Genomic DNA, 24,227 nt, shown 5'->3' on the forward strand with positions numbered 1-24,227 from the left:
GATGCACACTGAACAGCAAGAGAAGCACAGAGGGAAACACTGACTGATCTTTCTGAAGGGGACAGACTCAGCTCTCAACTATTCATTTAAGAAAGTCTTCTGCTTTGAGTTTTAAGAGTTGAAGGAAGTTGAACTTATTGTAGGAAGATTGCTGGAATTGGCCAGTTTTTCTACCAAGTACAAAGTAAAGTCTAAATCTGACCAGGATGAAGTACTACCAGTGCCCCATGTCCCAGACCATGGGAATTGAGGCTTACTCCAAGGACTGTGGCGTCCCGGGCCCAGTCACCTGCAACAACTCCGCCTCCCTGAAGCCAATCCGCAACGTCCACTTCCCCAATGACATCGTCTTCCAGGACTACGTGCGACAGGGCGAGCTGGAGAGGATCGGACGCTTCATGCGAACCAGAAGAGTCAGTCTGGACACCATCTACCACTCAGGTGAGGCACCGAGAAATCACTCAAGTAACTGATCTTCAGACAGGATGTGAAATGTTTGTGCAGTTAGAAATTCAGTTTCAACTGATTGGTTTATCATCATCATTTCCATCAATGAAGTGTTTCTGAGCAGTTACAAGATTGACCTAATGGTGTTTCTCATTGCAGGCATGGCTGCCATCCATGAGGCCGTCCTGTCTGGGAACCTGGAGTGTGTGAAGCTGCTGGTCAAGTACGGAGCAGACATCCACCAACTGGACGAGGAGGGATGGACTCCTCTCCACATGGCCTGCAGCGACGGCTTCCCAGACATTGCACGGTGAGCATCTAGTCTGTGTAATCGTACTAACAAAACAGTTAAGTCACTGGACTGGTCAAAGCTCTACACGTCCCACTCTAAAAGCTTGTAGAAAAGTTTTTGGGAAACCGAGGCATTGGTACTGACGATGCAGGTGCAGTATCCCTGTAAATGTCCTTAGCTCAGCTGCTGATGACGCATCTGATTTCTCTCACACTGGAGTCGGTAGGAGGCAGCTCACACTACATGTTCACACGTTGACAGGCACTTACATGGCCAACACACCAACACACGATCACACATTGGCTGGAAGCCCTTCTACGCCACAGAGGAAAGAGAAGCTGCGAGATCTGCTGCATTCTTGCACCCCGCTGACCTTCCTGACGCCGAAGCATGGCAGAAACACGCTTTATGTTGGCCAACGTGGCTCATTTCAGCACAAGCAGCGGCATTTGATCTCTCTTTTTACTTAACGAGGTTATATTCTGTTTCTTTCAGCTACCTCCTCTCCCTGGGCGCCGACCACGAGCTTGAGAACGAGTGTGGGGAGAAGCCGGCCGACCTCATCGACCCCGAGAACAAGGAGCTGCTGGACCTGTTTGGGCTGGCTGACGACAACTGAGTTCACCTGCCTTTTTTAAACCACAAACTCTACTGAAAGCTGCTTCCCAGTCGCCCCAGCTGCTCTGCAGCAACGGACAGAAAAGGACAAATCAATTCAACATCCTGAATTTGTGAACTGGACTGGAGGTCAGGGACTCAGCAGGAGGGCTGACAGAATCGGGCGGCTGCCTCCTGAGAGTGGAATGGACTTTTGCTGGTCAATCTCCAGTGCCACAGATTTCCTTTTCTTTGCTGGTGCAGCACATAAAGCTTTTGTACTTTTTCTTTTTATACTATTGTGAATTAAGAGAACCAGTTGGGAGATTTTCAGTTGTGTATGTTTATTTTTGGCATGTCTGTGGGATTAGGAGGGCTTCTGAATGTTGTGAAACCTGAAACTGTTGTTGCTGCCCAAATCATCTGCACCCCTCTGAAAGCATGCCCACTGCTGTATACCACGGTTAGAAAAATTAGACTTGTGTTTAATCTCCTGTTACCACGCAGCAATTTTCTGTTTTCAGTTGATCAGCTATAAGCCTAAAATGAGAATTTTGTAAAATCTTAGTTTTTGCTTCCTGCTCAGTTTAAGAGCGAGTTGACTGTATTTAAATGGCTTTGTTTGTATATCTCAAACACTTTTAATACTTATTTTTCTAAATAAAGTTTATAACAAAAATACCCTTCAGCTCGTCTACCATTTCCACACTTCCCTGCACAATGTGAAACGAAAAACCTGTTGAAAGGACTGCACTGATTCACTTTCAGTTGCCAATACTCAAGGTAGACAGACTGATCATTTGTCTGAAACAAATCTTTAGTAAAGAAGGGCTACAGCATCAAATCAATGCTGGTTAATTGGACCAGTCGTCAATTTGGGCTATGTTCAGAAGGTTTTAAAAGAGACAGGTGAGACATGAGGAAATTAAAGCAAGTGTTGGTTTCTGCAAAAAGCTGACAAATGCCCGGGTGTGCATAGTTTCAATGGCCAAATGTACCAAGACGATGTGAAACCACACCTCCAAACTCCTTTCAGTTGAAATATCTGACCTAAGTGCCTCTTGGGGATTATTGCAGGATACACAATGCAATGTAGTTAATCCCATCAAGAGGGATTAAAGTCATAATGAATTTCAATAGCACATTTGAAGTTCAAGTCGTTTGCTTCATGACCTCTGAAATGGCAGTTTCTGGGGTAATCAACCAGACTGTCGAAGCAAGACGTCGCCCACTTACAATGCAAAGCAACAGCCATTCAGTACAATGATTTAGGATTTATTCACTCAATAACTGCGTCTGTCGACAGAATACAACCTCAACAATGATTAGCAAATGTTAGATCAGATGGAGGGGTACAAAAACATAAAAATATGGTTATATACAACTGATACAAAAATGCAAAAAACTGCAAGAATAGGCCACTGTAACTGCAGCCTCTCTGAGTCTCTGTAAGGCGTGTAGCAGCGCTGCCTCTCTAAGTTCATTCTTTGAACTTCCACTCCTGTCGGCACATGGGACACTGCTGCTGGACCTGCTGGGAGTTCAGCCACTTGAGGATGCAGTGCATGTGGAAACAGTGGGAGCACTGACCCCAGACCAGCGGACAGTCATCCCCTGGAACCTTACCTGGAATGACAGTTTAACATTATAGCAAATAGCCACAGTATATCCAGGGTGTTATTGTGTTTGACAGCCGTTCCAAACCTTAATTTGTACAGCACATTTCAAAACAGTGAGTGACAAAGTGCTTCACAAAATTAAAGCATAGAAAACAGAAAACAAGGGTACAACAGTATAAAACAAATAGATATAACCCTAAAACAATGTGCAGTGGAGCCACAAATAAAAGTATAACGACATAATACAAACGTAAAAATATATTAGAAGTATAATAATTAAGTATAACAATATAATAACAGCATTATAATACTGTAGGAGACACTGAGCATGGGTAAGACGTGTGTAGGTATCAGGTTGGACGAGGCCCAATACCTGCTGAGTCCATCCAGTAGCCTGTACCCATTATTCTACAAAATATACAGTAGATACGTGGATTATAAAACACACTGTGCATATATTTAAGCTCCCACCTATGCCCCTGTTAGTTTACAGGGTGGTGAGCTACACTACAGAGACCACGGCCGGTTGGCTCGGGTTTACTCACAGTCGGGGCAGCAGCCATTGAAGGACATCCTGCAGATCCCACAGTTTTCATCATTGGCCACCCACAGCCAGGATGCCACTCCGTTCCACTGCTTCACTTTTACCTTCATTTCCCGTGTGCCTAATGTGATCAGAAAGGACACAACACTCCTAAATGAGTCAAAGCAGCTAGCTAGATTGGCAAGCTAGTGACAACTGCTGACTTTCAGTGCGTGATTGTAACTTAGCTATTCAGAAAGATATTAACTTAGCCACTAACCGGTAACGTTAGCTAACTAAATGTCAGCAGCGTCTAACGTCTCTCTGAAACGTTAACGTTACCTTTAGTGGGTTAGATATCCACCGCAAGATGAATTCTGGTTTTTCTTTGCAAACTGGAAATCATTTTCTGTTCAACTGTGTTGACGACATCTTCGCTAACGTTAAGTATTTAGGGGGGAAACACAAGAAAACACCGCCAACCTAACCTGCAGGTCAGAGCTTCTTCTTCTTCTTCTTTTTACTTTATGGCAGACTGAGACGCTTAAGCGTGTTGCTGCCCTCTGCGGGCCGATCAGAGGATTACACGCTATTCTTTTACTGCACTGCCATCTGCTGCATGTTTTGGGTGCTTATTTTGCTAATGTTAAATTATTGCACAAAGCACTTTGTAAACACTGTTTTATAAAAGTACTATATAAACCAGAAGGAGGAAGAGGAGAAGAAGAAGAATGCGCTATCCGAAAATCGCCACTTTTTATAATGTATATGCATACAAAGTAGTAGCACTGTTATAGGAAAACCTTAAAGGAAAGGTAAATATTTATCAATTCCACAGCTTTCTTATTGATTGAGTATGAGGTAGTATTTGTATTTTATTCAATATCCTTATAAAATATTAGAAATTGTCATTTGTGAATATGAACTTAAGCCATTGATATAATAAAATTAATTAAATACATTTGTTTCTCCTTGCTTGTATTATATTCAAGACAATCAAAACCAACATTTTTATAACATAGGATAAAAAAAAACAAAATATAGTCAACAATAAATTTACAAATGTCTAGAATTTCTCATACTAGTACTGATGTTTTACTTAGCAACCACTTTATTTAGCTGCTGTTCAAGAACTATATTGCTTGGCGGACGAATACAATATAATTACAATTGTATATATTACTTATCAAAAATAAAATGTTTGTTGACCATAACGTTTTCTTCACAACAGTGTGTTACGCCGCCAGCAGACAGTAGATGGCAGTGAGTTGACGCTCTCAAACGGAAGGTGTAGAGAAAGTTGGTTTCGTCACTTCCGTGTGCTATTTAAAGAACTTCCGCCGTCCGTCCATCGTCAATGGAGAGCTGAACAACTAGCTGTACTCAAGAAACGCTTAAGATTTTTTACTTCGTTTTAACGTTTAAAAGAATAAGTGCCGACATGGCCGATAAGATGAGCATGTCTTTGGACGACATCATCAAGATGAACAAGAAAGGAGGCGGAGGCGGAGGCGGCGGTGGCGGTCGCGGAAATCGAGGAGGCCGCGGCAGAGGATCGTCGGGCCGCAGTGGAAACTCAGGCCGGGCCGGTGGATCGGGGCCTGTACGGAGCCGACAGAGTTTCAACCGCGACAGAAACAGCAGACCCGCGCCGTACACCAGGGTATGAAGGAGAAGCAGAGGGAACGAAAATGGCAATGAAATGAATGTTACATATTACCGATACCATTTTGTCTCCTTATCAGTCGTGGTTGCATGATAACGGACCCGGGGCTTTGTGCGCCTCAGGTCCCAGCGACGATTGCAAGTTAACCGCTGAAAACACGTCGCCATTTAAGACGTGGGTTGATTTTCGGCCGAGGTGGCTGTAGTTGCAGATGTTAAGATGTGTGTTGGCTCCTGCTCCTGAAGAGATTTGAAGAGATGTCCTGCCTCGTGTGGATCGCCGTTTTGAAGAGGATCATCTGCCGCCCGGCTTTCTGCTTTGTTTCAGAGCAGTTGAAGCCATGAAGCCTCTCGACCACCTCCATACCGGTCTAATCCACTCCCTCCGTCGAGTGTCCATCTCCTCCCGTGATCCACAACATGTCGACACCAAATCACCTGCCATTTTTAGCCGTTTGAGTAATTATTTTATTATATACTGGACCTGGTGATGCATATAGCCGTAAACAAAATGGCGATTCTCAAAATGGGTGCAGGGCCAAAAATGATATTCCCTCACAGAAGATTTTTGTTTTTGAAGGACTTGACCACGTCTCATCTACTCAAGTAAAATCGTAATGAACTTCGTAATGGCCGCCTCAGTGGAGCAGGATTTTTTGCATTTTTTCCCCCCTTCATTGGCGAAAGGCAACTTTGTTTTTCCCCATTTTTGATGGACTCTTCCTATGGAAAATGTGAATGCTGCTGCCCCTGCCGTGGAGCCCAAGTCTGTTTTTCAGGGACAAGTTACCATGGTGGTCAGACCAAAGTCTACTGGACTCACATTTGGTTCTTTTATCATCATTCTTCCTCAGTATCATACTTTTAATTTAAACCTGTTGTGTAGCCTATGTACCAGACATGTTCAGTGCTTTAACTGAACTGGTGGTCAAGTAACACCTAAACCAGTCCACCCCATGCTACTTTTTGAATGACGGGACAAATGGAACCTGCAGCCAGCATCAGTGTTGTTTTCTTTGTGTTGCTCTTTGCAGCCCAGAGAGTTACCAGACAAATGGCAGCACGACATGTTTGATGAGGGCTTTGGAGGACGAACAGCAGGACGCACAGGAGGAAGCTCAGGAACAGCAAAAGGCATAGAGATTGGGGGCAAGCTGCTGGTTTCCAACCTCGACTTTGCTGTCTCTGACGCCGATATCAAGGTAATTCACAGGCACCAAACACCAGTAATCCATTTTGCCATTTTGTTTCAAGTGTTTTGAACTTTTGTTGACATCCCCACAATGCTCTGTTGTTCTCCAGGAGCTGTTTGCAGAGTTCGGACCTTTAAAGAAAGCAGCTGTGCACTATGACCGGTCTGGTCGCAGTCAGGGAACAGCTGACGTCCACTTCGAAAAGAAGGCAGATGCGCTCAAAGCCCTGAAGCAGTATGACAACGTCCCACTCGACGGTGAGGCTTTGCTTTCTTAAAAAAGCACCATACCTTCAGAGTGCTTCGTCATGTCAGCTCTCTCTCTCTCTCTCTCTCTCTCTCTCTCTCTCTCTCTCTCTCTCTCTCCCTCTCTCCCTCCCTCTCTCCCTCTCTCTCCCTCTCTCTCAAAAAATAAAACACAAATCTAAATTATTTTCCCCCTTTTCAGGCCGCCCCATGAAAATCCAGCAAGTGACTTCAGAGGTCGACACACAGCGGAGACCGCCTGCACAAAGGTGAGTGAATCTCCTTGTGGTAATACTTGGTGCAATTCTCCATGTAACCAGTTCATACACTCAACTTAAGATGACCGCATTGATCCATGTGGGTAAATTAGGCCATTACAGCAGCAAAAGTAATAGGATTCTGTTGGGAAAAGGAATATAAACACACCTAGAATATAAAAATGACAATACAATGGATTATAAACAATTGCAAGGTTGTGTAGACTTATGGAACCATGTGGAACATGGGATGGCGGCACACAAAAATCCAGAACACAGCAAGACTTGGTCTCAGTTTACCTTTTTTTTTTTTGGCACATTTTTTACAATTCAACATATCTAATCCTACCATAGTAACTTAAAAAGGACAGTGTTGGGTCTACAGAACATGATGAAAATAAATAAATGAATAAAATAAAAAGCAAAATGAAAGTGTAGACTTATGTTGCTGACAATTTAAACATGTTGGGCTAACTGTGGGAAGTATTGGAAAGAAATGGATAAACTAACATTTTTGAATTAACACATGTTACTTACAGATGTTACGAACAGTCTCAATACATAGGTAGGAGTAGATCAAAGTAAATATTTGGGTATTTATAAATATAGCGTCCCATTTTAAAGATGCTTGATGTTCTTTTGTTCTTGTAGCAGTTCAACCAGAGGCTTCGACAGGGACCGGATCGGGAGGCCCAAGTTCGGAAGGAGTGAAACGAGGCGCGGCGGCGGCGGCGGTGGCGGAGGTTTCAGGGGCCGAGGAAGAGGTGGAAACAGACCCCAGCTGTCTGCAGAGGAGCTGGACGCCCAGCTGGATGCTTACATTTCCAAGGTGTGTACACAGAGTTGCACATAATCAATTTCATGTGTGCTTTGGTCATTATGACAGATTATTGATGATTGTCTCTCCTTAAATTTCAGATGGACACCAGTTAAAGGCACTCACAGGGACCTTCAGGGCAGGCGTCCTATCATTCTTTTGTTTTCTTTTGTTTTTTTAAAACTGGTTGATCAAAACAATGGACACTTTATTACACTTGTTCTTTGAAGCCATTTTAATGTATGGACCTTTAAAATCTCATGATTTTAATATTTTTCCAATACTTTTTGTACCTTATGTTTTTTGTAGGACAGTTGTATGATTTGACAGTTTTTTGTTGTTTTTTTTCTAGCTCACCAGCTCCCATGCTCTTTTCTCAATGTGCAAACAATTGCATTAAACCTACAATCTACTGTTTTGTCATTTTGTATCATGGAAAGAATGACTAAATTAATCTTTACAAGACTATTTTAATGCAAAGTGAATTGTGTGCAGAGTTAATGCACCTCTGTTCTGTTACTAGTTGCTGTACAGTTGATTTACAGAAGTGCAGTGCATTGTTGGTATTTTCAAAGGCTTTTGCACATAACTGTATTAAATACATTATATTGTGTAATCTGGTGGTGTTATTCATTCAGTGCCTATATACTTCACTGTGGCAATGTCTGGTATGTAAGATGAATGTTGGTCGTAAAACCAAATGCTGCAAATGGAGAACAGTATTCTGCCAAAAGAATACTTCTGTTTATTTCCACTTATTTGGCACAGTAACCAAATGTCAGTAGTGCTTCTACAAACCATCATTGCCATGGATATAATGGAAGGTAAACTTTTTTACATAGTAACATAAGGTTTGACAACTTTTTTGCTCAGCCATGAATCTTTGTAATAGAATAGACGTTATGCTTGAGGGAAAACGCACATTCTTCTAAAGATACAAGTGATATTTCTTTTTATTGGTTGTTTGCTGTATGATGATCACTGACTGGAGGCCATAGTTTATCCACCTTTAATTTACCACTAGACTGATCATCATGGGTGTCAATTGGGTGTGGCACTCACCATTCCTTGGCTAAAGTGAGTTCAAGGTTGGTCTTGTAGCTATAATGGAGAGCATGAATGATGAAGCAAAAATTGTCGTGCTATTGTCGCCTATAATCTAAATCACACTCCCTTTAAGATAATTTGGGGACCTGCGTCTACTAATTTATCATGATAACTAAATAATATATTGTCCATAGGCATATAATATCGATATAAACTGACACTAAAACAGAACCTGTGATGTTGAGGGCGGCGGCGCGCGACACCAGCACCGTACGTACGCACGCATAGCATGCACGTCACCTGCATGCAGCGTGCGCGGCACTGTTCCCGGAAGCGTGCAGCGCGGGCGGCGCCGTCCCTTGTTCGCCATACTTGCACAGCGCAGAGCAACAGCAGCGCAGAGCAACAGCAGCACTTATTGTAGCGGCACCTGAAATCACTACTGCATATACTGTAAAGGTAAGCCTTGGTTGTTTCAAGAGCCGAAGAACGCCATTTCAGAATCAGCTTATTCGTTTTGATTAGCTTTACATTCCTGTCTTTTGTCACCTACTGTTAACTTGTCAAGCTGATGTTAGCTTGCAAGCTAGAGTTAGCTTGGCTGAATTGTTCTGAGCAAGCCAACTAGCCCGTTGGCTACGGCTGGTCTCAGTCCCACCCTGTGTAAAATTTACACGGTCGGTGCCAAGAAAAGCTAACCGGCCCCTTTGTTCAGATTAACCCCCAGTTAAACTACTGAGGTCTGTTAACTTCTAGGTGAATGCAGCTAACAGTGAGCTATCGTTACTCTCCTGTGTACAGAACTGAACCCTTTTCTGTAAAAAGCCAGTCTGTTTAATGGTAGCTGCGGTTAGCCTCTTAGCAACAATTTTGGCTTGAAAGACTTGTAGACTGACATAGTGCCAGTGGCATGTAGTAGTGGGCACAAACGGCTTATCATAATTTGTGTATTATTGCTTATTTGTTCAAAGGAAACATTGGTTTGTTTGACTGATTTCAAGTAGAACCGACCAAGAAAGTTGCTTATTCTGTGTTTGGTAACGCTTATTATTATCAGCAAACAAAAAAATTGCATAAATATCTACACCATCTAAACAGACAATATTATGTAGATGACTTCATCCACTGCTTTCCATATCATTCGGTAACAATTTACATTTGAATGCTGTAGCTAGTCAGTAGGGGTTAGTAAAGACGGTATAAACTGCACAGTAGTGCTGTAACCCTGCAGTCTGTTATTTGTTTCAAATTGAGATTGATGACCCTGACAGAGGAATTCAATTTCAACATAGCGATAAGACTTGGGTTTACTCTTCCTCTGTAAATCTGAATTTGAAGTTTCTAGCTTCCTGTCTTGTTCATGGAGCAGTTGAAGGCTTCATCACCCTCTGTAGTTGGGTGGGGTGGTCCTCTCAAACTTCAGCCCATTGCATTCTTGAGATTTCATAATGGTCTTGCATTGACGTTTGGCAGAGACAGAGCACAGAATGAGAATGCTGATATTAATTTGGCAAACCCTCAGTCAAATCCTGCCTTTTTGAACTACTCTGGATTTTTAAAATAAAGCACAACTTATGTATATGATCAAGAACGAAGGGGGAAACATATCTCCCATTAGAAATTGACTAGTCGTGTGTCAACAACGAAAAAATCACAACAAGCATGACTGATAAAACCCAACATCTTGCTCCTGCAGGCCTAGCTACTATACAGGGATAAAGGAAGTCCTTTCCCTAAAGAGAAAGGAAGAGGAACCTCTAATGTTTAGCCACAGTGCCAGATTGGATTTAATGCCAGTGGTTACATAATGCATTCACTCTGAAGCCCCCCCACCTCTCCTGCAGCCTTGATCTAAATTTTATCTGTTGTGGACTATCAAATTTAGTAATCTAAAACAGTGGAACACATTTTGGGATCAAAGGAATGTTAAATAAAATGAGTCTAGACCCTGTTCCCTCAATGCTGGGTCTATGTATTCAATTGCAGAAAAGTTGAATGATGATATTTGAAGTAGCACTCTTATTTCCCCAAGGTACCAGGGACCTCGTTAATGAAAAACCCTCTTTGAATTCCTAGTAGGAAATTGTATCTATATCATTTGTACCCTCTTAGATTATGATAAGTAGGTTTTGATATATCACATAAAATCTTTGTAACAGACTGACTTTAAATTTATGCGTAAGACCGTTTTACAAATGAGACCCCAGTGCTCTCTCTGAAGTCACCAGTCATTAATTAATTCAGATGCCAGAATTTATTTTCTAAGATGGAGTGTGTGTGATGGTGGAGCAGTCAAAAAAAAAAAAAAGTAAGCCTGAGCAGATCTGCGGCCCCATGCTCAGGCACGTTTACGACTGCAGACCCGAGTTCCTCTCCGTCTGCGGAGTTCGCTCCTTGAAGCTCACAGACATTCCACTGACGGCTGCTAGTTGGGGCAAGTCAGGGGAGAGACTCAGGGCAGAAGTATGCTTAAAAAAAAATCTTACCTCAAGCTAGGTGGAGGAGCCCGTTCTCTGTAGCAGGGCGGCTTGATTACTGCTGAAATTGTCATATTGATTATTTTTCCAGACATTGTGATCATGATCGTTTATCCCGATTATTAGTCTTAATGACCTGAAGACCACTTTTTGCATTCTTTGTCAACATCTTGACTATTTTCAACTGCAGCGGACATTCAAAATGAAATGTTTTAGTATTGCGAAATCTGCAATGCTCTGTAATTATTAAATGTGGGAACTAAATTTGTGAACCCTTATCTTTAGTGCCCTAAAACAGTCTTATCATCTGTACTATTCTGGTTCAGGGTGGCTGCTTAAGGCATTCAAACCCCTCAATGGTCGTTGTTGTTACTTATGTAAACTCAACCCTAATCAAGGGCAGAGAAAGACTCAGTGTGGACTAAGGGGAAATTAGATTTTATAATTATGTGTAGTTTATTGTACTGTGTGGATTCTTGGTTCATCTGCTAGTCTCACACAGGTCCTTTCCAAGTTATACAGCGCCATTTGTTCAGACCAACTGAATAGCTGCCAATTTGGTACACTACAGTGAACTACAGTGAAGGATTAGCTTCATAACAAGTAGACTCATTGCAAATGTCCGAAGAAAGTCTACGCCATTAATTCACTCTGCTGTTTTTTACCCAATTACAGCAAATTAATGTTGTACACAGAGCCACCTTTTAGGTTTCTCTTGGATTAGCAGGGATAAACATGCTTTGTTTTTTTGTTTTTTTAATTCTTTTTTTTTAAATTATTTTCTTTAATTATGAAAATGGCTAAACTTGGTGCATAAAGCCAGATTATCAACATCAATTCAGTGCAGAAGTATTTATCTTTTAGCTGTGGACAAAAATCATAATGATCCAAATTTCTGTAGCGTATCAGTGTCTTAACATGGGATTCAGGGCCTGTTGGGCCAGTCTGAAGTACTGCGGGTGGGATGGCCTTAATGGGAATGTCAAGTCTTTTGGCATAAACAAAGCCCTTCCTGCTTTTGTTAAGTCGTCGTGTTTCAGGAGAGACATTTTTTTTCCAACACAAACCCCCCTGGAAGGGGATGACTCTACTAAAGTGATATACAGAAGGAACAAACAAGGTTATTTGCAGTCAAACAAAACTAAAACCCCTCAGTTCAGCATTAAGTTAGTCACTGTACCACTTGTTGATATTTTTTCCTCCTGACTCCTCATTTCCTGGACGGCATGACTTCCTTATCTAGAAGTGAATTTGATTCCAAGTAATCTTTTGCTTCTGCTCCAGTTTTTTTCTTAACAAAATGGCATCTCTCACCCTGAAAATCACTCAGGTATGCAGTTGAACAAAGAACAGAGAAAAATGTATTGTATTACCTCAGCTTCAAAGCCATTCATTAAACATTGGTGTGAGCGTGTTTTCAGAAATCAAGCAGAAGCCCCTCTACAGAGTAATGGCTCTGAGGGTCCTGACTGTTTGATCGATCCATTTTTCCCCTTCTTTTTTTGAAAGCATCCCCCTCTAGGCTAATTTCCTGTGCCAAAGAAACATAGTGTTTGCTCCTCTGACCTCAATAACGCCTGGGCCTGTGAACGGCCACGCCCCCGTAGGGAGCGGCATTGTGTCATGTGACACATGACCTCATTCGTGGCTCCCAGAGTCCTAAGCGGTAGTGATGCTATTTCAGAGAAGTGTGCTCAGATGATATCACGCAGCAGCCAGTTAGGTCATCAGCAGCCTTATAAGAAGACAAGGAGACCTGCTGCTGCCACCTTATCAACACTAGGACCTCGCAGTTGTACAGACCAGAGCAGCTAAATCGAGGTACCTGGCTACAGCTCCAACAGTCTGGACACGTTACATCAGCGTTCCTCACTGGCTTTACTGTGGTGGTCATCTATTTGTCTGGCGTTTTACAACCTCTTCCCCAAGAGGCAAGTGCATATTAGAAATACAGGAAGAATTGAATACGGTGCTTTTGAAAATCCTTGTTTTCTTTCTACTTGTTTTTTCTCTTCTTTCATTTGAATCAGTTCCGCGGTTTGTTATGCCGTATTTTAAAGACGTAAGGCCAGAGAAGAGAGGATCAGTTTAATATGATATGATTCCAGGCATAACCTTAAAATGCCATACATCTCTTTTCTCTCCCTTCATTTCTACCTCTACCTTACCTGCTCTCTCTTTCTTCCCCTCATGCTGTTTCTCCCTCTCTCTTTTTTTCCTTGCTCTCGCTCTCTTCTCCTCCAGACATGGCTGAGGACGACGTGACTCCAGAGCAGCTAGCAGCCATCGCCGCAGAAAACGAGGAGAGCGAAGCGGTGGACTACAAGCCACCAGCTCAAAAGACCCTGCAAGAGATCCACGAACTGGACAAGGATGATGAGAGCCTACGCAAGTACAAAGAAGCCCTGCTTGGCGCTGGCGCTGCTGAAGTTGGTAATGCAATGTTTGTGTGTGTGTGTGTGTGTGTGAGAGAGGGAGAGAGCGGGAGAAAAGAAAGACAGTTTGACAGAGAGACAGAAAATTGGAGGTGGTGAAATAGATGGTTGTCTCGCTTTGAGTAGCATAGCTGCATAAATCCTAAATCCACTAGCAGCTTTCAGCTTGCTCCTAGCCCAAAGTCTCATGCAAAGAAAGCAAACTCAGGAAAAAACTGCAGTGTTGACAGGTAAGGGGCAGGTAATGACTTTTTTTGACAGAACGTCCCAGCTGTGCTAATGAGTTGGAAAGGATGCTACCTGTACCAGCGACAAGAGTAGCACAGCCAAGGTATCAGTTGCAATGAAAGCGATGTTGTAAGTAGCGTGATGAATAAATTAATCAGACTGTCTGTGAAGTAATGGGAGGCTTACTTGTGTCACAGCATTTGTATTTTGACAAAGTTACACTCACAGAGGAGCTGGGAAAGAGGGGAAAAGTCTGGTGTATTATTACACCATATGACATGCTGTCAGTGATGTCAAAGACATAATTTATTTTCAACTGAGATTGAGCTTGACGTCCGGCTAGGCCACAACATTAGCTGTAAGAGCTATAATGCATTTGTGGTCACCTGTGTCCAAATATTTTCTTGTGTTGAATGCCTGATAATCAATATGCTGTTCTCCAGCTGAGGGAAAAGGCTAGTTCCTTGAGACTGAGAATAAACTAGTGTCTAATTAATGCAGAGGCTGTCCCAACTACAGAAGAGCTGTCCTGATTTCAGCTCTCCTGAGGCCGTGCATTTGGACAGCTGCTTGCTACAGATTAGACATGATGTGCAATCCTCTTGTAAATGCTCGCTGTCAATATGTGTCTGCACCGATGTCACCACAACAAATTCCTCTACATTTATAGTACTTGAAGGCATTGTTTTGTGTTTTATTTGCCTTCCTCACACTATGATAAGCTGTTATGATTTCTCTGACAAATAGGAATGCACAAAAAATGATGGATAATATAATTGGTGTGAACTGGATGCGACTTTATCACAATTTGGGGATCCTTCAAAGGCCTGCAATGTGTGGAAAACGATGCAAAGTATTGAAAAACACACAAAAAATTATGATTGTTTGGAATAAGTCTGGAAATTCACCACCGTACTGCAAATTGCTTTCCCCTGAGAGAGACTCTGTTCAGCACTAAGTGTCTGTAATAATATTAGCCCACAGTCAACGGTGGTTTAACAATGAGCAGCAAATCTGCAATGAGACTGAGATCTGGGAAAGTATGGAGCTGAAAATGTGTAAGAACCTGTGTTGGTCGTCCATACTGACTACTCTGTTCCTCTGATTCTGTCCCAGATCCCAATATTCCCAATGTCCAGGTGACCCGGCTGACTCTGGTCTGTGAAAGCTCCCCAACCCCCCTGACTTTGGACCTGCAAGGTGAGTCCCTGTTTGGGCCGGTTCGCCCTGCTGAGACAGATGTCTCAGCAGGGCGGAGATGTGCAGGGCGGAGATGTGCTGACCTGAATATACGCCGTCTGTAGTTGGCAGAACTTTGATAGAGGCCAGCACAGCGGCATCTAGGCTTACATTGTAAATTAAGAAGTACGTATGCAGACAGACTAATGGAAGTCATATTATATGCACACTGATGGATCCAAATGTTCATAGTTGAATTGAGACCCCAGTAGGCCTTGGCCGACATTGCAATATTTCACGAAATGTCACGATATTTTCCGCAGTATTGAATATCCCCACCCCCACCCCACCCAACCCAGGCACCATGTGTTGCTTAGATCACAAGTGTGCAAACATGTAAACCTATAAACCTATAATCTACTAGTGATAGTAAAAAACAAATATAATCATAGTTGTGATGAAAAAATTGTCATTTTATTTCAAGTGGTCAGCCCATTTTCCTGGAAATGGCAGGAATGAGCAAATTACACCAAATGGCCATTGTTTTTGTTTGAATAGTAACATCAAATTTCTAGGCTATTAACAATAATAAGAATAAGAATTATTCTTATTATTATTAATAGTCTGGAATAGTCTTGATGTGACTTAGAAGAAATAAGATAAAATACAATAAATATGTATATATATTGTGTACAAATATTGTATATCACGATATTATTGCGGGACAGCATCGTGATATGAAGTTCTGGACATCGCTCAAGCCCAGACCCCAGGCAACGTCAAAGAACCAAAATCCACAGTACCTTTTGCCACCAGATTCTGTTCATATCATTTCAACACAGAAATGCTTTCTCTGATATTTTTCTCCTCATTATACACCCTGTTTCAAAAAGCTAGTAACTATATTTGGCCCAGTCAAATATAGCATCACTGCTGACCCAATACTGGCTTTGCTTATTTTGATTTAGACCCAACACTACTTGCAAATCCTTTTGTGGAGGTTTGTATCTGTGCTGAGCGTGCTGTAACAATATTGAGTGATTGATTGCCTCCACAGAGATATATAAGAGGTATATACACTTTAATTCCTTTTTTTGTACCAGCTGCTGTTAAAAATATATGTATGATGTTCCCAGTGATGGAGTCATGGTTAAGACTTCTGACTATGGACCTGCTTATCTCTCAGCTGGCCTAGATTTGAATCCAGCCAGAACCCTCTCTCCTGAGCCTCCCTTCCTCTGCATCCCTCTCAGTTTCAGTGGAAAAAAATACTAATAAGGGTGGACTGCCCACACTGTAAAGTAATATAAGAACAATTCTCTTATGGTACTTCAGGGCAACCATCAGTCTTGGTTTGTGCTGTTTGATTTCGGTCACTTAAGACACTAGGGATCGGCCTATTATGGCTTTTTGAAGGCCAATGCCAATAATTTTAGACTGAAGTCGCCGATATCTGATATTTTGTTCAATATCCTTAAATATGACCATTTTCATGCCAACAATTTACAAGCATTCACTGTTTCCCCTTGTAGTTTATTCTTATCAAGGTGGAAAAGCTTCTGAAAACAACATTTAGACCATCATAGGACACAAAGGACTAAAACTCTCCACTGAAACCCAGACTAATGAAATTCTTTTAGGGTTAGTAGCTCCTTTAAAGCAGGATGACTCACCACACTTATTCAGTAGTGGGGGCCTTTTCAATAAAGAACTAATTTACAAAAAACATTATTGAAAATTAAGTAAAATGTGCAAAGTCAATAAATAAATTTCATTTCAGGTTTTACAGACTTTTTATGTAGCTGTGGTCAGGGAGGAACCTCCATCAGTCGGCAGTGGACGATGCTGACTGCCCAATATCCTCTTATATTTCGTAAGAGGTCAATATTGGCCAGATATTGACAAATCAATGTATCAGTCTAAACCTGAATGACGCATCTGTTTTGCCATACAGCCAATACTAGTAATGAAGGTTCACTAAAAGACTGAATTAGTTAACTTTTAATGCAAAACAGATGTGTATATAAAACAGCAATTGTATCCCCACATATTTCTGGAACTCAAGCAGAAGATGAAAACCATTGACATCAGATCTTTTTTGTTTGTGTTGTTTTTCGGATCGAAATGCGTCTGTAAGGAGAATGTGAAGCAACAGTAAAAGCCGGTCTGAGGGTGAGTCAGACAAACCCTGCTTAGTCAGTGAGGCAGATCAGTTCCAGTAAAGGAATCAATGCAGCTATAACAAGCCCCCACCCACCCACCCACCCCCTCTCATATTGGATTATTGTGGCCATGAAGCCCCGACACTAGTTTGAGAATAGGACCCCAAGGAACAGTAGAGCACATGCTCAGCTCAGCAGAAACATGCTGGAAGCTAATGCTCTAATCAGACGCCTGTTTTTAAAGGCCTGGGAACTATTTCACGGCGTCTCGCTGTGTTGTATAGGGTGATAGAATTGGAGGAGTGATGTAAATATGATAGGTGGAAACAAACAAGGAGGTAATTATCGTTATCGTATTATTGTGCATGTGGCAGCATTGCGTGTAGTGTTAATTAATCCTGTGTATGAGTACGTGGTCTTAATTAAGCCTCCCAGTAAGGCGCGGTCACTGCTGAGCGATGTGATAATGGCCCCCAGCGCTGATGGCAGGCTTTCCTGTTCCCCATGGCTGACACTACCTAAGGTCTAACAAAGCACTTCTACTTGGGCACTTCATATAGATGGCCCAAAGTAAGACACTGGAGCACTCGTTCAAGTCCGCACGTTTATTCCAGGGGATGGTTAGACGCTTAGTCGAAATGTCAGTCACCCTCCTGGAATAAACGTGCAGACTTGACCGAGTGCTCCAGTGTCTTACTTTGGGTCGTCTATATGAAGTGCCCAGGTAAAATAGCTTTGTTTAACTATTGTCCTCTACTGTCCAGCACCAAATCCCTCCCAAAACATGGTTGGAGCTCGTTGGACATATATTTGGGACTCTTAATCCACCAGGTCTTTCTCAGTGTGTGTTCTTGTGTCCTCTGTGACGCATTTGAAGTAATATCTGATGGCCAAAGTACGATTCCAGAAACATTTGCCGACAGAGGATGCATCAAATGGTGACTTGCCCCATGAGAACGAATGGGAAGCCCCAAGATTCATTGCATCCAAAAAACGTTACAGTCTATAGTACATAGCCAGTAGGAAAATGAACACTGGGTGTCTTTAATTGATGGCGCGATGTCAAGCACATCTCAAACTGTAAAGACGCATCTCTGTGCTCGCGTTTTTGAGAAGTTTATTCTCTCCAAGACGACTTGGGAAGAACGTTCTCCACAAGGAAACGAGTATTGACTCGGCATCCTTGTATTTGGTAATCCTAATGATCGCACCGCTTTGACACAGATAGCACTGTCTGCAACCCTGAAACTAGTAATACTGTGTGTGTGTGTGTGTGTGTGCGCGCATGTGCGTGTGAGTAAGAGGGGAGGGGGTAGACTGTGAATGAGCTGAATAGTGATAATCTATGTGATTTGTTCTTTCCTTGTGGTTTCTAACAGGAGACCTGGAGAGCATTAAGAAGGAGTCCTTTATCCTGAAGGAGGGGGTTGAGTACAAAATAAAGATCAGCTTTAAGGTGAGAGTGGCTCACAGCTCTGTGCATGGAAGAAGTTGTCCTATCCGCCTGAAATAATCTAAAAGAAAATCATTGTTTCCATGGAATCTGTTCTTGCCGTTGGGTGCAGTAATGAAAAGGCTGTTGTTCCAACGTGTTCATCAGTCACAGACAATCCCAGAAAACTATATTTAAAAAGTAAACTTTCCATACTTTTCTATAGCCCCTTTCACACATGCAGCTTCACCCAGAAATCTTCTGGAAATTTCCCGCTTCAGGGTCATGTGTGAACGAGAGCCGGAGTCAATATTCCAGAAAAGTTGATCCGGCAACTTCCCCCTTCAAATTCCTGGGAATTTCACTAGTAAAATTGAATTGAAAGTGTGAACAAAAGCTGTAAGATACAGATAGTACTTTCAGGGCATTTTGGTCCTTTTCAGTGGCAGTTTTATTGAACAATGAAATAAGACATTTGCATTGCATATTGGTAAATAAACATTTTTTGATTTGACGTTTACTTACTTATTTTACTTTCTGTCCCCAACCAGTCCATCTTCCACCCCTTGATTGTTGAGTGTTTTTTTTTTTTTTTACAAGATAGTTTTTTTATGTTGGTATTTTCTTCTTCTACTGGCTGCGTGGTGCCAATATTTTCTCCTGCTTCAGGCTGCGGACTCGGTTGCTTTCTGAATAAAAACCGGCTTCATTTTTCTCACCCAGAATGCACTGGAAGGAATCCCCCAGTAATAGGCTCCCATGAATCCCCTACGGTGGCTCACGGGGAACATTAGTCGTTTTCACGCATGAATATTTGACAGCTCAATAAAAAAAAATGAACGAAATGCAAAACAGAGTACTCCTAATTGTCGGGGGCATTATTTGCGACCTCATTTTCAATTCACCCGCATTTTATGTACTTTAAAGGACATTTTTGCAGCAACCCCCCCATAAATTTATGACTCTGGTGCTCACCCAAAAATAGCAAATGTCTATAACAATGTTTGTGTTTCTTCAGGTAAACAGGGAGATTGTTTCGGGTCTGAAATATGTGCAGCAGACATTCAGGAAAGGAGTGAGGAGTGAGTGAACAATTTGTACTCTGTTGCCTTGTCTGGGCTTTTGTCCAGTTGTGATGATGATGCACAAACACTGTCAGTTCTTACTTGCAACACTCTTATGATTTCACATCAAATGATTATCTTTGTTCCCAGATAGGTTTCCTACTTAGGAAAGATCTTGCTGCCAAAAAGTGGTGCAATGTAATAGGAGTATCAATTGACCATGCGCAAATAGTTGATATGACAAGACTTTTTCATACCATCCTGTCAGGCAAAGTGTCCAAACCCGCCTGGTTTATCAGTTTAGTTTCTTTGCAACACTGATGAAACATACCAATGAAGTAAAAAATAATAATGATAAAACACAGAAAAAAGAGATGACAAATGACTAATCTGTGCAGGTGAGATAAAAAAAAAAAAAGCTCAAGGGGTTTATAAAAATATCCTGCCTCCAACAAAAGACAGAAACCACAAATATAAAAAAGACATTGCAGCAAACAAACAATGCAACTGGATTCGATAACAGAATTACAAGAGAACACAAGGTGCAAAACAGATCACCCCTCCTGTCTCAGTCTGACCACAGTTTGTTTTCTTCGTTGGTGACAGTTGACAAATCGGACTACATGGTCGGCAGCTACGGGCCCCGGCAGGCCGATTACGACTTCCTGACCTCGCTGGAGGAGGCTCCCAAGGGCATGCTGACCCGCGGCACCTACAACATCAAGTCCAAGTTTACTGACGACGACAAGCACGACCACCTCTCCTGGGAGTGGAACCTCAACATCAAGAAAGACTGGAAAGACTAAAAGAGGCCTTTGAGGGGGGGAGGGAGGGAAACGACGCCCCCCGGCCGACCCCCCCCCCCCCCACACACTCCTCCTCCTCCTCACCCGCCCCCGCCCCCCCCATACCCCCCGCCCCGTGTCCACCATTTCTGCCTTGTTTGTTTTTAATTTGTTTGTGCATTCCATCCTCATGCCTTAGTTCCCACCTGGCTGTCTTACATCCCGGCCTCCTTCCCACTTCTCTGTCGGCATCAGTAGCAGCAGCAGCAGCAGTAGCAGCAGCAGTTCCCCTGTCCGTCCATCACCTCCCTTCCTAACATTTCACCGGTTGCACAAGAGCCGCCTCCGTTCACTGTCACCCACCTTGCCAACCCCACACAACACCCCCCCCCCCCCCCCCCCCCCCCCCCCCGATGAGCTGTGCTATGTAGCACCTTACTTCCACACACCCCGACCCTCCTCTTTTTGGTTGTTTTTTAAGGTTTTTTGCTGCTTGAAGAGATTAACCCCGCCTTCCACCTCTCCAAAATGGTGTCTTCCTCTCTCAGTAAGAAGTACATGTGGAAAAGCAACTGTACAATCAACTTTTGTTTGCCTTTTTTTATATAATTGTATTAATGGTTGTGTAATGTGACTGTATTCACATCACTGTTAATATTAATCAGCTTTTGTGGTCATTGCAGACCCCACCGCGTCCATCTTGCTCCCCCCCCCCTCCCCCCTGCCATAGCATTCCTTTGCTTGCCTACTTGCTTGCTGTCTTTTGATATAATTACCGATACCTGCCTTGTGAAACACTTAATTCAGAGCTGCTCTATGGCGCCTCCTTCCCCTCCTTAAATGTATTCACCCACTCCTCCTCAAACGGGGATTGGGGCCAAAGTGAACAAGGGAGTGAAAAATGTAACGGTGACAAAAGCAGGGGTGCGATTCCCCCCTGGCTGCCTTATATATTGAATGGAGGGGGGGGGGAATTGTTTTATTCACCAATATTTAGCTTATCCTAATTCAGCTGCTGGGGGAAAAGGAGGAGCTCTACTGAATTTGCATGCCTTGTGTGTACGAAGCAGTGCTTGCTATCAGGTAGTCTGTATATCAAGGGCTTTACTTTTACTCCAACCAATAACCATCTGTAGCCCTTATTGTAGTGGAGGCTGTTTATACAGGTTACTCACATGCTGCTGTGTGCACACATCCACCGCCCCCAAAATAAACACCTCTTGGAAAATGATTTGAATGTTAAGAATTGGATCGTACCACTGACAAGAAATACCAGTGCCCAAACCCAGCAAGCCACTTAAATCAGTATTAAAAAAAAATAAAAAATCTTGCCACTCTTGTTCCTTTTTAGCCATGAGGCCTTATCGCTCACCATGGTCGCGTGGGGGGAAAAAAACACAGCTATGAATATGACAAATTTTGTTTTTTTCCTTTGCCTTAATGTACATCGTTCCCCATGTCAGATTCCCTTACAACCCCCCCCCCAACGCACTCAGATCGCTTTGCGGCTCCTAGGCTGCAGCCAGTCAGGACATGACAGGTGTTGAGCAGAGGAGGCAGAGCCAGGCACCGTCTGCTGCTGGAGACCCTGGTGGTGCCTGGGCTCACAGCTGGGAGCGCAGAGAGAGTTAGACAGCCGTGGTCGCCGCCTCTGGCCGGGCCTTTGCCTTTTACCCAACGATTCTCCCGAAAACAGAAAAAAAAACGTCAATGAATGGTCAAGTTTGCGTAGATTGGATGACGTTACCAGAAATGCATGCTCATTACTGTATATGAAATAGGATTTTAAAATGCAATTGACCAGGAAAATAAAAATTCAAATCAACTTGTACTGTACCAGAACATATGGATGTAAAACATGTTTTTTTTTTCGATTTTTTTTTCTGAAAATTATGTAGTCCTGCTCCATACATTCCTTCACATTGTACAGTTTCTATGAAAACGCTGGCATGCTGGTGGGGTTGTATATTCGATCATCATTTGTGATTGCTCTTCTCGGTCAATAAAGATTTTGCTCAACTTGGCCTGTAACATCGTAACCTTTTGCAAACAAGTCATTTTTTCACCTAGGACTGGCCATCAAAAACATACCACTGATCTTAAAGCACACTAAGGCCCGTTACCTGGACAAATAAGGGTGTAGTGTTAATAAGTGATTCATCTTTCAGATTTTTGATTTTTTTGATTAGATGTTTTGAAATCTTTGCATACTAGATTTCTGCACTCTCAAAACATCCTATTTTTGACCATACAAATCAGACCTGATTTTTTTCACTGCTGTTCCAAACAGTCTGAATCAGATATTTTCAGACATTATAGTGCCTCAACTCTGAGATAAATTTGATATATGACCTGACACATTTTATCTGGACAGTCAGATCCAGTTTCTTTAATACCTGACAGAGAAAAGTAAGGTCAAAGTTAATATATCTCTTTTTGTAGAAAACTTATGCTCAGTGAAAAACACATTTGTAGCCTGAGCTTCAGAAAATGTGATATATGACATATTCTTTATCTTTTTAGGATGCCTTAACTATTTGATTAAATGAACACAAATACAAAACGGAATGAAAATATAAAAGGTTTCCCATGTGCCGGTATAGGCCTTTAAATTTGTCTGGCAGCATGGTGTCATGAGTCATCTTAAGATCTTTACTCACAAAAATAGTTCTTTGAGGATAGAGTCAGTTTTTTAAGTGTTGACAGATGAACATCAGGTAGTAAAAGTTTTCCAACATGGATAAATAAGGTTGGAGTGAGAAGTGTCCTGGTGGCTCAGTTGGCTAAGGCCTGTACCACAACTACAATGTCCTGGGTTTGGATCCAGCCTGGGACCTTTGTCTCATGTCATCATCCTCTCTCTCCCAATCTTACCTGTCTATCTCCACTGTTAACTATCAAACCAAAAAAATGTTGCAATGAAACCCTTAAAATGATCATGGTTGTCAACTTATTGCTTCTTCTGTCAAGTGTACCAAAAGCACGCTCTGTTCTGTCAACAATTTAAGCCTCGTTCTCCTTGTTTGTTGATGTTATATCACCACATATAATGTATGAATTTGATATATATCTTCATGTATATAAGCATCCTGGTGGCTCAATTGGCTAAGATGTGTAAAGAAACGCATGTCCCACAATGTCCTGGGTTCAAATCCGTCCTGGGCCTTTGTCGCATGTTGTTCCCCCCTCAACTATCAAATAAAAAAGCCAAAAATGCCCCTTCCAAAAAAAAGTTGGAATGAATCATGCGTTATGCCCAACTTCTTCGTTCTTATATACCAAAAGCACACTCTGTCATTTTAAGAATTTAAGCACACCACTTTCTTTCTTTGTTGATGTTATGTGACCACAAAATGTAGGACCTTGATATATATCAGTATCTATAAATGAAACATCCTTGACCTCCTCTTTATGACTTCCTACAACGATGCCCCGCCTGCTTCAGCACCACAGAAACAACGCAGCCTTTATCCTTAATGGCCATACTGTATTTTATATTTGACAGTGTACTTTTGCCAAAGCAAAATAGAAATATTAATTACAAATGTATATAGAAAGGCACATCGTCAAAATACAATTTGGCATGCACTGAAGTTGTTGTTTGTTTTTTTTTAAAAATCGCAGTAAACATTCAAAAGACTTGACCCATCTTGTCTGTCTGTGAAACAACAGGTCTCCATCACAGGGCGAGCACTAGAGTAGGGGCCAATTCACTTTCAATTCCACCCAGTCAAAATTGCAAATTGAAAGTACTTTTCACTTA

General features: G+C 42.2%; 5 protein-coding genes across 6 annotated transcripts in view; 3 read left to right on the plus strand and 2 right to left on the minus strand.

The window, feature by feature from the left end:
• LOC139924867 (uncharacterized) overlaps nt 1–24,227 on the minus strand; it is a 143,252-nt gene that overhangs the window by 55,527 nt on the left and 63,498 nt on the right. The gene's annotated exons all lie outside the window — the stretch shown is intronic.
• Nucleotides 18–2,277, plus strand: ppp1r27b (protein phosphatase 1, regulatory subunit 27b). Its single transcript, XM_071916078.2, has 3 exons — nt 18–441; nt 607–757; nt 1,235–2,277. Exons 1-3 carry the CDS (start codon nt 207–209, stop codon nt 1,356–1,358), a joined length of 510 nt encoding a protein of 169 aa, XP_071772179.1. The 5' UTR covers nt 18–206; the 3' UTR covers nt 1,359–2,277.
• anapc11 (APC11 anaphase promoting complex subunit 11 homolog (yeast)) lies at nt 2,499–3,991 on the minus strand. The gene is made up of 3 exons (XM_071916073.2): nt 3,821–3,991; nt 3,501–3,620; nt 2,499–2,962 (listed from the first exon to the last, which is right to left on the minus strand). The coding sequence occupies exons 2-3, from the start codon at nt 3,607–3,609 to the stop codon at nt 2,817–2,819; spliced, it is 255 nt and encodes an 84-aa protein (XP_071772174.1). The 5' UTR covers nt 3,610–3,620; nt 3,821–3,991; the 3' UTR covers nt 2,499–2,816.
• LOC139924849 (THO complex subunit 4-like) lies at nt 4,807–8,271 on the plus strand. 2 transcript variants are annotated; one of them, XM_071916045.2, is made up of 6 exons: nt 4,807–5,141; nt 6,178–6,345; nt 6,446–6,593; nt 6,784–6,850; nt 7,493–7,667; nt 7,757–8,271. In XM_071916045.2, the coding sequence occupies exons 1-6, from the start codon at nt 4,920–4,922 to the stop codon at nt 7,769–7,771; spliced, it is 795 nt and encodes a 264-aa protein (XP_071772146.1). In that variant the 5' UTR covers nt 4,807–4,919; the 3' UTR covers nt 7,772–8,271. The 2 variants fall into 2 exon arrangements, with proteins under 2 accessions (XP_071772146.1, XP_071772145.1); XM_071916044.2 differs by having other exon boundaries at nt 4,809–5,141; nt 7,490–7,667.
• Nucleotides 9,070–22,487, plus strand: LOC139924853 (rho GDP-dissociation inhibitor 1-like). Its single transcript, XM_071916049.2, has 6 exons — nt 9,070–9,161; nt 13,424–13,612; nt 14,959–15,042; nt 18,563–18,639; nt 19,634–19,697; nt 20,286–22,487. Exons 2-6 carry the CDS (start codon nt 13,426–13,428, stop codon nt 20,483–20,485), a joined length of 612 nt encoding a protein of 203 aa, XP_071772150.1. The 5' UTR covers nt 9,070–9,161; nt 13,424–13,425; the 3' UTR covers nt 20,486–22,487.

The sequence above is a fragment of the Centroberyx gerrardi genome, chromosome 3 (assembly GCF_048128805.1).
Source record: "Centroberyx gerrardi isolate f3 chromosome 3, fCenGer3.hap1.cur.20231027, whole genome shotgun sequence".
Classification (NCBI taxonomy): Eukaryota; Metazoa; Chordata; class Actinopteri; order Beryciformes; family Berycidae; genus Centroberyx; species Centroberyx gerrardi.

What these genes read in the sequence shown, in the direction of transcription:
- anapc11 (XM_071916073.2), bottom strand. Translation starts at nt 3,609, where the DNA reads ATGAAGGTAAAAGTGAAGCAGTGGAACGGAGTGGCATCCTGGCTGTGG. An exon ending in CAATGGCTGCTGCCCCGACT is followed by an intron (nt 2,963 to 3,500) that starts GTGAGTAAACCC and finishes CTGTCATTCCAG; the next exon opens with GTAAGGTTCCAGGGGATGAC.
- LOC139924853 (XM_071916049.2), top strand. Translation starts at nt 13,426, where the DNA reads ATGGCTGAGGACGACGTGACTCCAGAGCAGCTAGCAGCCATCGCCGCA. An exon ending in CCTGACTTTGGACCTGCAAG is followed by an intron (nt 15,043 to 18,562) that starts GTGAGTCCCTGT and finishes GGTTTCTAACAG; the next exon opens with GAGACCTGGAGAGCATTAAG. An exon ending in AAATAAAGATCAGCTTTAAG is followed by an intron (nt 18,640 to 19,633) that starts GTGAGAGTGGCT and finishes GTGTTTCTTCAG; the next exon opens with GTAAACAGGGAGATTGTTTC.
- LOC139924849 (XM_071916044.2), top strand. Translation starts at nt 4,920, where the DNA reads ATGGCCGATAAGATGAGCATGTCTTTGGACGACATCATCAAGATGAAC. An exon ending in GACCCGCGCCGTACACCAGG is followed by an intron (nt 5,142 to 6,177) that starts GTATGAAGGAGA and finishes TGCTCTTTGCAG; the next exon opens with CCCAGAGAGTTACCAGACAA. An exon ending in TGACAACGTCCCACTCGACG is followed by an intron (nt 6,594 to 6,783) that starts GTGAGGCTTTGC and finishes CCCCCTTTTCAG; the next exon opens with GCCGCCCCATGAAAATCCAG.
- ppp1r27b (XM_071916078.2), top strand. Translation starts at nt 207, where the DNA reads ATGAAGTACTACCAGTGCCCCATGTCCCAGACCATGGGAATTGAGGCT. An exon ending in GGACACCATCTACCACTCAG is followed by an intron (nt 442 to 606) that starts GTGAGGCACCGA and finishes TTCTCATTGCAG; the next exon opens with GCATGGCTGCCATCCATGAG. An exon ending in GGCTTCCCAGACATTGCACG is followed by an intron (nt 758 to 1,234) that starts GTGAGCATCTAG and finishes TGTTTCTTTCAG; the next exon opens with CTACCTCCTCTCCCTGGGCG.